This window comes from Danio rerio, chromosome 22 (genome assembly GCF_052040795.2).
Source record: "Danio rerio strain M-AB ecotype USA chromosome 22, GRCz13ab, whole genome shotgun sequence".
Taxonomy (NCBI): domain Eukaryota; kingdom Metazoa; phylum Chordata; class Actinopteri; order Cypriniformes; family Danionidae; genus Danio; species Danio rerio.
Window position 1 is genome coordinate 27279833 of NC_141042.1, and position 15430 is coordinate 27295262.

The following is a 15430-nucleotide window of genomic DNA, read 5'->3' on the forward strand; positions in this document are numbered from 1 at the left end:
GAGTGGTTTCAAACCTCTATTACCTTATTGTTTTGTTATTTAACACTAAAGTAGATATGTTAAAGAACGGTGGAAACCAGGGATCCACTAATATCCATAATAAGAAAAAATACTATGAAAGACAATATCAACTGGCTTCTAAAATAAAACTAAAACAGGTTTGGATAAAACGTAGAGTGAGAAAATGAAGAGAGAATTATCATTTTGATCTGAACTAGCCCTTTAAATAGATAAAATCTTCTTCATGTGGTTTATTTTGGTTAGAAGAAGAAATCCAGACCAGCCACAGATAAGATTTATCACGATACACCAAGTAAGGAAACAACATCATGAACACACACAACCTCATCTTTGAGAAACAAACACAATAAAATGTATTCGCTTTATTAGTATAAGAGTTACTGTAGATTGAGTTTTGCTGCATTCGTCCATTCTACGGCATATATACAAGAGACGATCAGTGTCGATAGAAAACGGACAGTTACAAAAATAATATGATACAGTTATTTGCTGGAGAAATATACATTTCGATAGATAAAGTCATGATTGATTCTCCTTTAAAAGGCGGTGGAGACAGAAGTCTGAGTTCGTTTTTCAGGCTGTCGTTGCAGTCTATTGTGTAATCCCTCTGGGTTTTTATCCAAACCCACAAGTTTGGGTTCCTTTTAAAGGTGCATGAAAAGTCCAGAGTGATCCAAGAGCTGCGCCCTGATTGGCTCGCTGTTGAAGAGTGTCTTCAGATTTTATCAGTCAATGGCTGTGGTTCAGCCTGATATCTGATGCCCTCCTCTGCCTTTTTTTTATCTGGTGCCACGCTCACCTTATATCTGCTGCAGAGGGGAGAAAAAGACACTGTTAGACTTTGACTGTACACCTGCTAAGAACTGCAAGAAGTAAAAAATAATTGATAATTATAACAATGGAAGTCTTTGGAGGAACTTGTGTAAACTGGCCAAAAAATTGAGTTTCTTTTGTAATTTGATTCTTCTTGATTTTTCTTACTGACTGAATATCAAATGCTTACAAGTATTTCAATGTTTTAATATTATTAAATGTTTTATTATTTATTTAAAAATGTATTATTATTATTATTATTATTATTATTATTATTATTATTATTATTATTATTATTAATGCTGTTGTAATAATAAATTAATTTAAAATAAATAATAAAACATTTAATTTGTATTATTATTTTATTCATATTTATTTGTTTTTTATTATGTTTCATACATTTAATGAAGTTTTATTATTTATTTTAAATTAATTTATTATTACTTTTATTTAATATTATTGTTGTCGTTATTGTTGTTATTATTATTATTATTATTAAATTGTTTTCAATTTTTATTAATTTATATATGTGTTTATTTTATTTTTGTGATAAATTTACAAAAACTAATAATACATAATAATTTTGATAATAATAATAATAATAATAATAATAGTAATAATAATAACAATAATAATAATTATTATTATTATTATTATTATTATTAATTTAAAATAAATAATAAAACATTTAATAAGACATTTTATAATTTTTTATTATTGTTTATTTATTATCATTATTGTTATGTTTTAATGTGTTTATACATTTAATGAAATGTTTTATTGTTTATTTCAAATTAATTGATTATTATTATTATTATTATTATTATTATTATTGTTATTATTATTTAATTGTTTTCAATTTCTATTCATTTATATATGTGTTTATTTGTTTTTTTCTGAGAAAGGAAACAAAATCTTATTAATTAAAAATATTATCTTATAAAAACTATAAATCAAGAAATTAGTAATTGGTATTAATAATAATATTATTATTAAAGATAATCTAAAATATTACAAATTTAAAATCTTGAGGACTACATTGCATTGATCTTAAAAAATGTAAACATAATAACTTTTAAAATACAATAATCATTATTTATTGCACATAATTTCTTTGTCATTTTTTGCTTGCTCAAGTAATTACAATAAATGTGTTACATTTCATGTAAAATATGATTAAATATTTTATTACAATGACACACAAATTCTGAAATAACTGCCATTTTTATTTTCTTTTTTTATTATACAGCACAATCTCTTTTTTAAAACATTCAATAGCTACAGTAAATATTATTGACATTGTAGCAAACTTTCATCCAATTTTGCATCATGATACTCCTACTACCATCTGCTGACCCATTTAGCTTTAATCTGACCAACCATGACTAAAAATACCGTCTTTACAGCCACTTTTGGATAGTTTATCTCATTTTCCATTTCCTCCCCTTCTTTTTTTAGCTCACAAACCAGGCTGGCCCTTTGAAACGCAGACCAAAAGGAAACGACAAAGCAAAAAAACAGAGGGCGGAGAGGAAAAACCAAAGCAGGCGAATGATGATGGAGCCGGTGTACCTGTGTGTATGCGGGACTCTGAGTGATGTCTGGACGTGCAAACACACTCCAGATGATCCTCCAGCTGCACCTGCACCTCCCGCAGCTTCGGCCTCCGTCGAACATACTCTACCTTTGCCACCTGAGAGACAGAGAAAGAAAGCCAATGAGGGACGTCCTGAGGCTACATTTACACTACTGCTAAGTGTTGAGACTTTTATTTTTTCACAAACAAATATTTTAGTTCGAAAACTTCAGGGGTGCATTACAGCATACATTGAACAAAATGTAAACTCTATGAAACACTGCAGATCCAGTTTAGTTAGAAAACTCTAGAAATTGCTGGGTTCCACACAAATGATTTTATGCTTTTATTTATTTAATAACTTTATAGACAATATTGTAGTATAGTTAAATAGCCAGCAGGCACCTTGATGTCAAAAAAAAGATCAAAAACACATCAAAAATGCAAATTAATTTGATGTCAACTGACTATCTCGATGTAATCCAATTGACATCTAACATTTGCATCAAAAACATGTCTAAAACTTATTACAGGACAGTCCTATTTGTTATGCAAATGTTAGATGTCAAATAAATGTCAAAATCACGTCAAAAATAAATTACAGGAGAGTCCTATTTTTGACATGTTTTTGACGCAAATGTTAGATGTCAATTTGATCTCAAAATGACATCAAAAAAATCGATTACAGGACAGTCCTGTTTTTGATGCAAATGTTAGATGTCAATTTGATCTCAAAATCACATCAAGCATCAATTACAGGAGAGTCCTATTTTTGACGTGTTTTGGTGCAAATATTTGATGTCAATTTGATGTCAAAATCATGTAAAAAATCGATTACATGACAGTCCTATTTTTGACGTGTTTTTGATGGAAATATTAAATGTTAATTTGATGTCAAAATCATGACAAAAAATTTATATGCAAATGTTAGATGTCAAATTAATGTCCAAATCACGTCAAAATTAAATTACAGGATGCTATTAAAATACAGGTGCTATTTTTTACATGGTTTTGACGCAATCATGTCATGCATCAATTACAGGACAGTCCAATTTTTGACGTGCTTTTGACGCAAACGTTAGATGTCAATTTGACGTCAAAAACACATAAAAATCAATTACAGGACAGTCCTATTTTTGAAGTGTTTTTTAAGCAAATATTAGATGTAAATTTGATGTCAGAATCACAACAAAAAAAATTTATTACAAGACAGTCCTGTTTTTGACGTGATTTTGACACAAATGTTAGATGTCAATTTGATGTCAAAATCTCGTCAAAAATAAATTACAGGACAGTCCTATTTAGACGTGTTTTTATTGAAAATGTTAGATGTCAATTTGATGTCAAAAACACATAAAAAATCAATTACAGGACAGTCCTATTTTTGATGCAAATGTTAGATGTCAATTTGATGTCAAAATCACGTCAAGCATCAATTACAGGGCAGTCCTATTTTTGATGTGTTTTTGATGCAAATGTTAGATATCAAATTAATATTATTTTGGCATCAAGTTTAGAAATGTAGGGAAACAAATTCCAGTGTACATTTAGAATTTAGGCTTTCAGATGACTAAAACTGATCTTTTAATACTTTTTGTGCCGTTATCAAAAGGGCATCAATGTCTGGATGTCAAATGGACGTCAAGGTTTTGACATTAAATCGATATGCATTTTGACATGTTTTTTTTTACATCATGCTTGATCTACATTAAGTTGCCCACTGGGTAGTTGAAAAATTTTAATTTCCTGACACATATATTGTTCTGTTTGGAATACAAGCAGAATTTAAAAGACTTGCTGCCAATTTAAGCATGACTGTTTTCCTCCTAATGCATATTGACATATACAGTTGAAGTCAGAATTATTAGAATTATTAATCGAAAAAAAATTTGCTTAAAGGGTCTAATAATTTTGTCCATAAAATGTTGTTCAAAAAATTTAAACTGCTTTTATTTTAGCCGAATTAAAACAAATAAGACTTTCTCTAGATGAAAAAATATTATCAGACAAACTGTGAAAATGTCCTTGCTCTGTTAAACATCATTTGGAAAATATTTAAAAAAGAAAAAAAAATCAAAGGGGGGCTAATAATTCTGACTTCAACTGTATTTACTACAATTGTGTTAATTTTATAATTTTATGTTATAATATTATAGGTATATTTAGCACCTGAAATGCATTTTAGGTTGTGTAGTCGATACTAGACTAAAGATCTTTCCTGAAACAGTGAAAACGTCAAGATTGTTTTTATTTTAAAACGCAAGCGCGCTTGTGTAAATGTAGCATAAATGCACACACTCATAACCCCATCAACAGTGTATTTCTGCTCCAGAGGTGAGATAAGGCTAAACGCGACTCGCTCTGTTTCCTGTAATGCAGATGAGTCGCCTCAAACCCTTTTTTCCAAACACATCATACTGACAGACTCCTTCACTCTCTGCCAACTCAGCTGCCCTGCAGGCCCATTTATACAATACTTGATTCAGGTCTGAACACTCACACTCATAGCTGGTGAGATAAACGCAATCGAGCGCAGCCCGCGGCCGACAGATATTTGCAGCGGTTAACTCAAGGTTAGGGCTGTTCGTTAACTAGCAGAGGAAGTCTGACACTGTGTTCAGCGGCCTTGAAAGTCTCGCTGATATTGTCCTCCTTTTTGGCACGTTTCACGGTTTGCTCTTGTTACGTTTAAATCTGAGAAATGCGAAAAGCTTCACGTGCTGAAAGTAAGCCTGGAAAGTGGCAGACGAGTGATTTATATCAGTGTGTTTACAGTGTAAAAGTGATTAGAGGAGGAGAAAGTAGGTGAAAAGTCATCATTGTTTTATTTCGGTTTCATGTTTGTCTTGATTATTTTAGTTACAGTTACAATAAAGAAGAACAAATCAGACCATTTTTGGTCTTAGAATGATTTGATAATTAAGTTATTTTTCATAATAAAGAGATATTTTAAAATCCCACTGAAAGTCTCATGAATCACTATGATTTATATTTTATATGATTTATAGTTATTTTTCATAATAAAGAGATATTTTAAAATCCCACTGAAAGTCTCATGAATCACTATGATTTATATTTTATTTTATAAAATATTAAAAAGTATTTTAAATAAATAGTTATAGAAATAATAATCTAAATAATAATGTTTTACTAATTATATTAAAAATATGACCATAATAAATATACTATAAATAAATAAACAATAAATAATGCCATTTATGTACACATAGACATACATATATACACACAAACATATATGTATAAAAAATCATATATTATCATATATCAATATTATCAAAAAGTCATATATTGTATATGTTATATACTTTTTACATACACACATATATGCAATAAATTCGATTTAAAAATATCAAACATGTATAAATATAAAATCAATAAAAGTTTTTATTTTTATGTTTTATAATATCATGCAATATTCTTATTATTTAAAAAATAATAATAATTACAAAATATTAATTTATTAAATTAAATTTGTAAATCATTTCATTCTAATGCTACATTTTAAAATACACAAATTATGTGTACGACAAAAAATGTCAGAATTATTAGCCCCCCTTTGATTTTATTATTATTATTTTTTTTAAATATTTCACAATTTTTTTTTACCAAGTTTAACATGGCAAGGAAACTTTCACAGTAAGTCTGATAATATTTTTTCTTCTGGAGAAAGTCCAGAAATCCATTTGTTTTATTTTGACTAGAATAAAAGCAGTTATCATTTTTTTCAACAACATATAATGTACAAAATTATTTGCCCCTTTAAGCTATATATATTTTCGATAATCTACAGAACAAACCATCATTATACAATAACTTGCCTAATTACCCTAACCTGCCTAGTTAACCTGATTAACCTAGTTAAGCCTTTAAATGTCACTTTAAACTGTATAGAAGTGTCTTGAAAAATATCTAGTCAAATATTATTTACTGTCATCATGGCAAAGATAAAATAAATCAGTTGTAAGAAATGAGTTTTTAAAACTATTATGTTTAAAAATGTGTTGAAAAAATACTTTCTCTGTTAAACAGAAATTGGGGAAAAAAATAAACAGGGGGTCTAATAATTCAGGGGGTCTAATAATTCAGGGGGGCTAATATTTCTGACTTCAACCATATATGAATAAATGGGCTCAGCCGAAGGAAAATGAATAAATGTATTTACGAGTATATTCAAATAAACAATGCTTTTTCATAATTTGAATGAATAGAATTATTTTGAATAATGTCAACATTAAATTACACACTTGTATGGAGAAAGTAAGATGTGTATGTGTATATTTTCACCTTCACGTTCCTGTGGTGTTTTTTGGACGGGTGGCAGCGCATGTTGCTGGTGTTGCAGCAGCCTGAGCATCGCCTCACCTCCACACACGGAGGCCAGATCAGGAAGTTGGCGGCTGTTGGATCCACCTGACTTCGTGGGATCTCATAGATCACCGTACGGGTCTTACAGACGGCTGGCACTGCCTCCTCTAAACACACACAACAGCTTGTAAACACACAAACCACAGGGTGTTGGTAATCTCTGTGTGACTACTCTATTGGGCTTTTCACACTGGACTTTTAACCCCGGGTTATTGTCATTCGAACCACTGCTTTTTACCCTGAGACCCTTTCACACCTGTAATTTGTTTTTTAAGTACTGCATTTTGCCCAGGGTTACGAAACTCTGCTCTGGAACAAGGTTAGCCCATTTGTGGAGTTAAACCTACATGCATACATTTGTTTAGTGTTTTTTTTCACACTGGACTTTTAACCCTGGGTAATCCTCGTTGAGATACGTTTTACACCTGTAATTTGAAGGTGGTGTTAGTACTGCATTTTACCCAGGGTTATGAAACCCTGCACCAGAACAAGGTTAGCCCATTTACAGAAGTAAACCTGCATTGCGGTGCTACGATTGTTCAGTTTTTTCACACAGGGCTTTTAACCCCGGGTCATCGTCATTCTAAACATAGTTTTTAGCCCCGAGACACATTTTACACCTGTAATTTGAAAGTAGTGTTAGTACCGCATTTTACTCAGGGTTATAAAACCCTGCTCCAGAACAAGATTAGCCCATTTGCAGAGATAAACCTACGTTGCAATGCTACATTTGTTTATTGTTTGTTCACACTGGGCTTTTAACCCCGGTTTATTGTCGTTCTAAACACTGCTTTTAATCACGAGAAACATTTCACACCTGTAATTTAAAAGTGTTGTTAGTACCGCATTTTACCCAGGGTTATAAAACCCTGCTCCAGAACAATGTTTGCCCATATGACGAGTTAAACTTACATTGTAGTGCTACGTTTGGTTAGTTTTTTCACACTGGATGTTTAACCCCGGGTTATCGTCATTCTAAACACTGCATTTTAACCTTGAGAAATTTGAGAGTGGTGTCAGTACCACATTTTACCCGGGGTTATGAAACCCTGGTCCAGAACAATGTTAGCCTATTTGCAGAATTAAACCAGCATTGCGGTGCTTTATTTGTTAAGTTTGTTCACACAATGTTTAATATCGAATTATCATCGTTCTAAACGCTGTTTTTAACCCTAAGACACGTTTCACACCAGTAATTTGAAAGTTCTGTTAGTACCACATTTTACCCAGGGTTATAAAACCCTGCTCCAAAACAAGGTTAACCCATTTGCAGAGTTAAATCTGCATTTCGCTTCCATGTTTTGTCAGTGTGTTCACACTGGACTTTAACCCCGGTTCATCGTCGTTCTAAACACTGCTTTTACCCCCAAGACACAATTTACACCTGTAATTTGAAAGTGGTGTTAGTACTGCATTTTACCCAGGGTTAGGAGACCCTGCTCCAGAATGGGGATAGCCCATTTGTGAAGTTATCCTAGCATTGCGGCGCTACTGTACGTTTGTTCAGTATGAAACAGAGTGATGATTATTTATTGCTACTGGACGCTTGGAAACAGACAGCCAATCTGAAACTGAGCCAATCGTATAAAGTCAATAAAAAAACCCAAATCATGTAAACAACAGCCGGTGAGAAAAAATTAAGAAATATATCGAGAAGGAAAGCGTTTGGATTGATCAAGAGATGGTGAGAGGACTTACTTTGTTTCTTGTTTTCATTTAATTGTTATTTTGTCTTTGTTTTCTTGCATTTACACATTTTGTAAGGCTTAAAACAGGCTTAAAGACCTATGTGGCAACATTTTTTTATCGTTAATTGACAAGAAGATGTGGAAATGCTATGTAAAAAGGCTTCCTGCAGTTCCAATCAGCCAACCAAAGGTTGCCTGCTGTTCAAATCGTCCAATCAGTAACAGTGATACTGCAAATGTGAACATTAACTCTGGGTTTAGGAATGTACAGTGTGAACGTCTCTTAATAAATACCCAGGATTATTCATTAACCAAAGGTATAGTATGAAACGTGATTACCGATAACCATACCTGCCAACATTTGTCTATAAAAGTCTGGGAGACTGGGAGATGTGTGGAGTTGGTAGGTCGCTTGAGTAGCAAAGTTGACAACGTGGAGTGCAGTGTTTGGGGTTAATTAGTAACAGTACCATGGACTGGGTTTTGGGCGACGATCAGATACTGTACCTAAACTGACGAATGGGGGAAGGATGGTGGGGTGTTGGAGACTGTACCAAAGTGATGATGATGGCCAGGGGGGTTTGGGGGGAGTGGGGGAGTGTAATTATGGGAGTTTTCCAGGAGAATTAACAAAATGGGAGGGTGCCAGGAGATAGATGTGAAATATGGGGGAGACTGCTGGGAAAAACAGGAGTGTTGGCAGGTATGCAGATACCCAGGATTCAGTTTATCCAAGGTTTAGGATCATCCAGGGTTAACAATTTCAAGTGTGAAAAGCCCTTTTTGAGTGCGTCTTTACCAATGCTTCTCTTGCGTCTGGAGTGCAAGTTCTTGAGGTTTCTGCTGTCGTACAGATGCTCCTTATGGTGGCCTTGTTTAACATCCTCCAGCACTTCATTCTCTGCAGCAGAAAGAGGTCAATGAAGCACAAAGTCAACAGCGTTTAAGCGACATATTTTGCCTTGTAAGACAAGCCCACAATCCCTCCCACTCTATTGTCAATCAAAAGTTCCATTGAGCCTAATGAAAAAAAAAAAAATCAAGAAAAGCCGGTCTGATTACTAAGCAAAACAATAAAGGTGCCAGCCAACCCTCTAGCACACTTCATACGGGGAAAAAAACTTTTTACACGCACATCACAAAGCAAATATATACACCGCCCAAGGACATGCAGAGAAAATCTCAACAATGAGATGTTCACAAAGCACTGTGGCCTTCAAAACGCTCGGGTTAGTTAGTCTGACCAAAGTGTGCAGCGTTCAATCATGCTGTTCGGCAGATCCGCAGAGCCATTCAGCCATACAGCAGGACAAGAGATGCCCCTGTTGTTGCCCCCGGAAACCATCCCAATGGAGGAGGAGGGTGGTTTTAATTCAGGCTTGAGCAGCGTGGCCGACCGACCCGCTCGGCTTTTCACACAGTCGTTAGCGGAGCAACAGACCTCACAAACGCAAACACTACTCCAGCTCCGGCCTCTTTTCTTTCCCCAAACACACTCGCACGCAGAGACGCACACAAACTGAGGAATTCGACATGAATAATACATTACAGCAGCGCTGGCATTCAGCCGCACTCAACTCATAAAGGCAGCATGACAACAGTATAATGGAGAGAGTCTCTTGACCTCCCTCAGGCACCAGCCACACAGACGCAGCTGTTTGCATTTCAATTACAGAGCTTATGGGCCAAATCAAATTCGAGACTCGTTGCATTTCCTCATTAGATGCGCTGGAAGTTTCAATTTGAGGCATTGAGGATGTTTGAACCTGTTCGGATGGGCCTTTGAAACTTCGGGCGAGAACACGATAACCATAAGCGACAACATTTAGATTTGACCCAAGCAAAATCATACCAAGATTTCTTTTAAATTATAAATATTTTCAAAAATAACTAACAACTCAGATAATCAAACAAGTGAGTGTCGATTTTAAAATATGCGCATTTTTGCATCCCACAAAAACAGCAGCATCTTTCTAGGGTTGGTTATTGCACCCAGCTTTGTGATTAAATTTGAATATTATTTATATGATTGCATTGGTTTTATGGATTTTATAGTTTTTAGCCTGTGGTTTTGTTGACATCAACCTAACCAGTGTTGGGGAAATTTACTTTATGAAAGTAAAGCATTACAATACTTAGTTACTCCCCAAAGAGTAACTAGTTGCATTACTTAGATACATTTTAGGTGTGTAATGCATTACGTTACTTTTGAGTTACTTTTTCTGACCAGGCTTGATCTCTTTCAGAATTTGCAGTTTTTGAAATAGATGAGTTAACAACACACTGTATAACCTTCATTTACCTTTAACAAAACAATAAAAAAGTGAATGTTAGATAATGTTATCTTTGGAGAATTTCCTGATCCCTGAGTTATACATGCCGAATATACAGATTAATGAAAGTTTAAAGCAATGTGTTTGTAAAAGTTGTAAAAGTAAAGTCAGTGTCCATTCAGATAATCTGTTTTTCCTTTTCTTCGGTGCGCTCAAAATAATGAGAATATTTCCAGCGCAAAATGTGAAGCTCTGTCATCTTCGTTTCTGTCTGTTCCTGGATTCTCTTACTGTGTGACAAGGTAACAACGTTCATTTTAATTCAGTATTTTTTTTTAAGGCAAATAAACTAAACTAAAAATTAACTCACATTTCATTTTTTTAAAAAGTAACTAAAATATTTTTACTTAATTTGTTTAAGTAATGTGTTAAGTAATGTGTTGCTTTGCTTGTAACTTAGAAAAGTAATATTATTATTTAACTTGCATTACTTGTAATGCATTACGCCCAACACTGATCCTAACCCCCATTGCCTTTCAACATTAACAACTTTCACACATCAGACTTTTATTTCATTAATTGTGATTAGTTTCGACCAAATTTTTTAAACGTTTTTTTAATCCCGCTAATTTAATCTAGCAGAAATATTTGGTACTGCACGCACAAAATATTACTGAAAGCCTGTATTGTGAGATATCAACCTAGCAATTAAATAAAAGTTAAAATCTGCATGACCCGGAAGACTTTCATTTCAGTATGTTGATGCACTTTCAACTGCAACAAAATATTGAGTAGAGGGCGGGGCTTTCTTATTGCACATCATTCCCTCACAGCAAACTAATGGTAAGAAGGGTGTGGTTAGGAATTTTGTGGCTGAAGTGTCAAACTGTTGCAACTGAAATGACCAAGACTCCAAACACTGAAGCAAATGCTCAGACTTTGATTGAAGATTACCAAAACAAACATTTTTTTTACAGAGGAACTTTTTTCGAAATAATTGTTCTGCAAAAGGATTACAGTGAGTATGTTTACATGGACAGCAATGATCTGATTTTAATACAATTTTCTGATTAAGAGTCTAGAATGTAAAGTGATTTTCGATTAATTTAATTTGATTAATGTCATAATCGAACTAAACTGAAATCAGATTAAAACATGTAGAGTATGCCGATTTTAGTGGCATTATTGAAGTGCAGTACAGACATGCAAACACGTTATTCAAACTAATATTGCTGACATATAATATGATATTATTATCGTGTTGGATTTTGCCACATTTTGTGACAGGATAGTCTATTCTCAGCACCTACTGAGTCAGTGAAGGACCACAGACACCTGCATCGCAAAATGCAAAGCGTTTTTTCCCCATATGGTGTGTGTATCACATTCAATTAAAAAACAACACTCTTCCAGCAGTTCATACTCGAATCCAATATCTCATTTGTCACTGGAGCATGCATGAAATGTTCCCAAATGAAAGCGAAATTTCCAAACTCCAGTTAAAGTGGACAAATTAAAAATGAAACATGAAATTACATGAAGGAATTTCTCTAAAGGAAATGTGAATAGCGCGATGAAGAAAAGATGTTAATTGAATTGTGTGCTATAACGTGTAAAACGGGATCATAAAAGGAACATTCAAAAAGCAGCTCATGTAAAAACCTTAATCAAATTATTCTCTTTTTCAGATTAAGGCAAATAATTAGATTACTGATGTCCATGTAAAAGTAGTCACTGTGAGCTAGCAAAATCAACATTTTGTCTTCATATGGACTTCATGGCTAATCTTATGAATAATTTATAAATAAAAGTAACTATTTAACAAGTAGTCTTGCCTGTAGATAGATAAAATGATGGCAGTAAAAAAAACTAAAACCTGTGAACAATAAAGCAAAATATATAAAAAGACTACATGCAATGCTGTGTGCACATATTGTTATGACATCATCACTACCACAAAGATTTTAAAAAGCCAGAGTTCTTGAGTCAAACTAAAACTTTTAAACTACACAAAACAGAATTCGAGTTACTGTTTGCGCAATGCAAAGATCTAGTTTACTGTGACTTCAGGTGTTTAGGAAAACGCAAAATGCTGCAGCCACCAAAATGTGACATCATTTACCAAGTTCAAATACTCCAGCGATGCATGCCATGCGGCGCCACAAATGCAGGAACAGAGCTGTGGTTACTAGGCAACAGGTGCTGAGGCATTCGGTTTAAACTCGATTGAATGTTGAGGTCCATGAACTTTGAATGCGGGGAAAGATTGAGTGAGTCTCCTCTGAAAGGAAGTTTCCCTCAGTTTTGTTCTCCTAACATTATGCTGCAACACTTTGGCGACTTGACACATTGTGCTAACATTCACTCGTTAACTAATCAAGTCAGTGTTTTGGAACAAATCCTTTCGGCAAACAACCATCTTCGTTCCTATATAATGACTACAACAATTCTCAGATCAAGCACACAAGCCATATCCTTGTGGTAGTCGTAGTTTTTTATTTAGAAACTGTTAGCAATTGGTTAGCAAAAACTATAGCATGTTTCCACAAAATAGCTGAGTGTCAATAAGTCATTCGTAATGCAAACTTGTCACCAGGCACCATATTAAGTAAACAATTACATCTGAACAACTCTTTTTTTTGTTTTCTTTTTAAACGAATTTAAGATTAAAATCACTGATTAAAATCATCACAAGCTACCATTTCCCACTGTAAAACCCAACAGTCAACTTCATCAAATGAAATGAGTGTAGTTAACTCAAAATTGACTGAAAGTTTTTGAACTCAGTGTTGTAGGTATTGGGTTAATTAAATACAGTACCTCATTACATTAACTTTAATGGTTTGCAGCAATCGTTTTTCTAAAACGGTTTGAGTTGCCATAACTTATTGGGTTTCACAGTAGTCAGTTGGTTTGAGTTCTCTTCATCTATTAGGTTTTACTGTGCTCAAATTGCTTCATTTACTCAAATGGATTAAGTTCACAGTACTTATTAAGATTAGTTTTTGAACTTAAATGGTTTGTTGCAATTGGTATTCTCAAACGGTTTGAGTTACCTTAACTCTTTGGGTATTACAGTGTAGTAAGCTCAGAATTATCAAACTCAAGTTAATTTACTCAGGTCTTGTCAAATAATAAGAAAACCAGTAAGACTTTACCTAGGAAGTCCATTTCCAGGATCCTCTGGAGGTCGCTGATGCTGTGGATCTCACTGTTAGAGAGTCTCTCAATCAGCTCTCGGGGAATTGGTGCTTCCTGTTAAAGACAAAAAAATGGGGATTGTTTATTTGTAGCTTTGCCCTTTGGCATATGTTTGTTTTAAACATATTTTTAGCTTGTTTTAAGTCAGTTTGTGTAAAGCATGTAAAAAATGATTTCCACAAATCAGAATGAACCCTTTTAGATCCTTGTGTTTGTCAGACACTTGATTTAACAATATTTAAGTTTTTAATTTTTTAGAAAGTGAACTTTTATATGGACCAAAATTAATTAAAAAATATATTAGGTCTATATCAGAACCATGCTGAAATCTTTGAATATAAGTGCACGTGTATGGAAGTCTAAGGAATGTAAGTGTAATACTTTATTGGCTATTTGATGGTTACACCACTTGACATTTTGCAGGTTAAAAATCAAAATGTATAGACTTTTTTTTTTTTTCAATTGTTTTCATTTGTAACATGAGTAGCACTCTAGAACTTGCCTCGTGTTCATAAAGCAGATTTTAGGGAACGTTTTTAATCAATATTAGATACTTTCTTTAGCCTATAGGTACAATAAGAATGGCTGTTACTTTGACAATGAAATGTCTAATGAAACCTCTCTCTTTAGTGAGTACACATCCTCTTCTCCAGAACTGCACATGCGTTCGTAGGTCTTACCTCAGCGGCTGCTGAAAGCAGAGAGAAGCAGCAGACGAGAAAGTGGATCAGCGCGGTTCTCATCTCCCCTGTGGTCCAAAAGTGTCCCAGCGCAGGCGAAACCGTCCCGACCGGAGCCGCAGAGATGCTCCAACCGGCGGGGAGCCGGGGAACATGCCTTTCTACAGACAAATCTCCCAAAGGATAAACTCTTCACAAGTCAAACAGAAAAGCAAGTCCTAAAATCGACTCTAATTACTTCTTGTCGCTTTTAATCCATTAAAATATCATCCTTTTATAGCATCTTTTCAGAAATGTGTTTGAATAATACAAAATCTAAATCCAAAAATGTTCCTAGACGAAAAAACGAGTTAGTATAATCAAAGAGTCCACGTTTATCCAGAATAGTCCATTTGACGCACCATCCACGTTGTGTCCTCATGAAAGAATGTGTCTGGTGAAGCTTCAGCAGGTCCTGAAGCGCGGAGCGGAGCGTGTCTGACAGTGAATGAACTGCGCTTCTCTCATCTCCTCATCTTAAACTCAGCGCCCCCTCAGGACGAGCTCATCTAACCAGCAGCCTTTCAACTCGCCGCGCCACGGATTACTGAAGTGCTGTGGATTTGAAATCACCTCAGAGACTCGATTCGTTTTAGTCCGTTTCAAAAACAAAGATTCACTGAGATTTGCTTAGTTAACCAAGTCAGTAGGTGACAACGCGCGCGCTTTTAGTCACTAATTCGAAAATTCATTAAATGCACATTACAATCCACTTAAAAGTTGCTTTCTCAGAAATGAAACAACAGAAACTGG

At 34.2% G+C, this 15430-nt stretch overlaps 1 protein-coding gene across 1 annotated transcript; it reads right to left on the bottom strand.

Annotated features, from left to right (window-relative positions):
- Positions 1-350: 350 nt before the first annotated feature.
- Positions 351-15227, bottom strand: pdgfaa (platelet-derived growth factor alpha polypeptide a). The gene is given in 6 exon segments (NM_194426.4): positions 351-830; positions 2407-2527; positions 6716-6903; positions 9284-9385; positions 13916-14012; positions 14639-15227. Coding segments are annotated over 6 exon segments (585 nt in total). The 5' UTR covers positions 14702-15227; the 3' UTR covers positions 351-816.
- Positions 15228-15430: the final 203 nt, after the last annotated feature.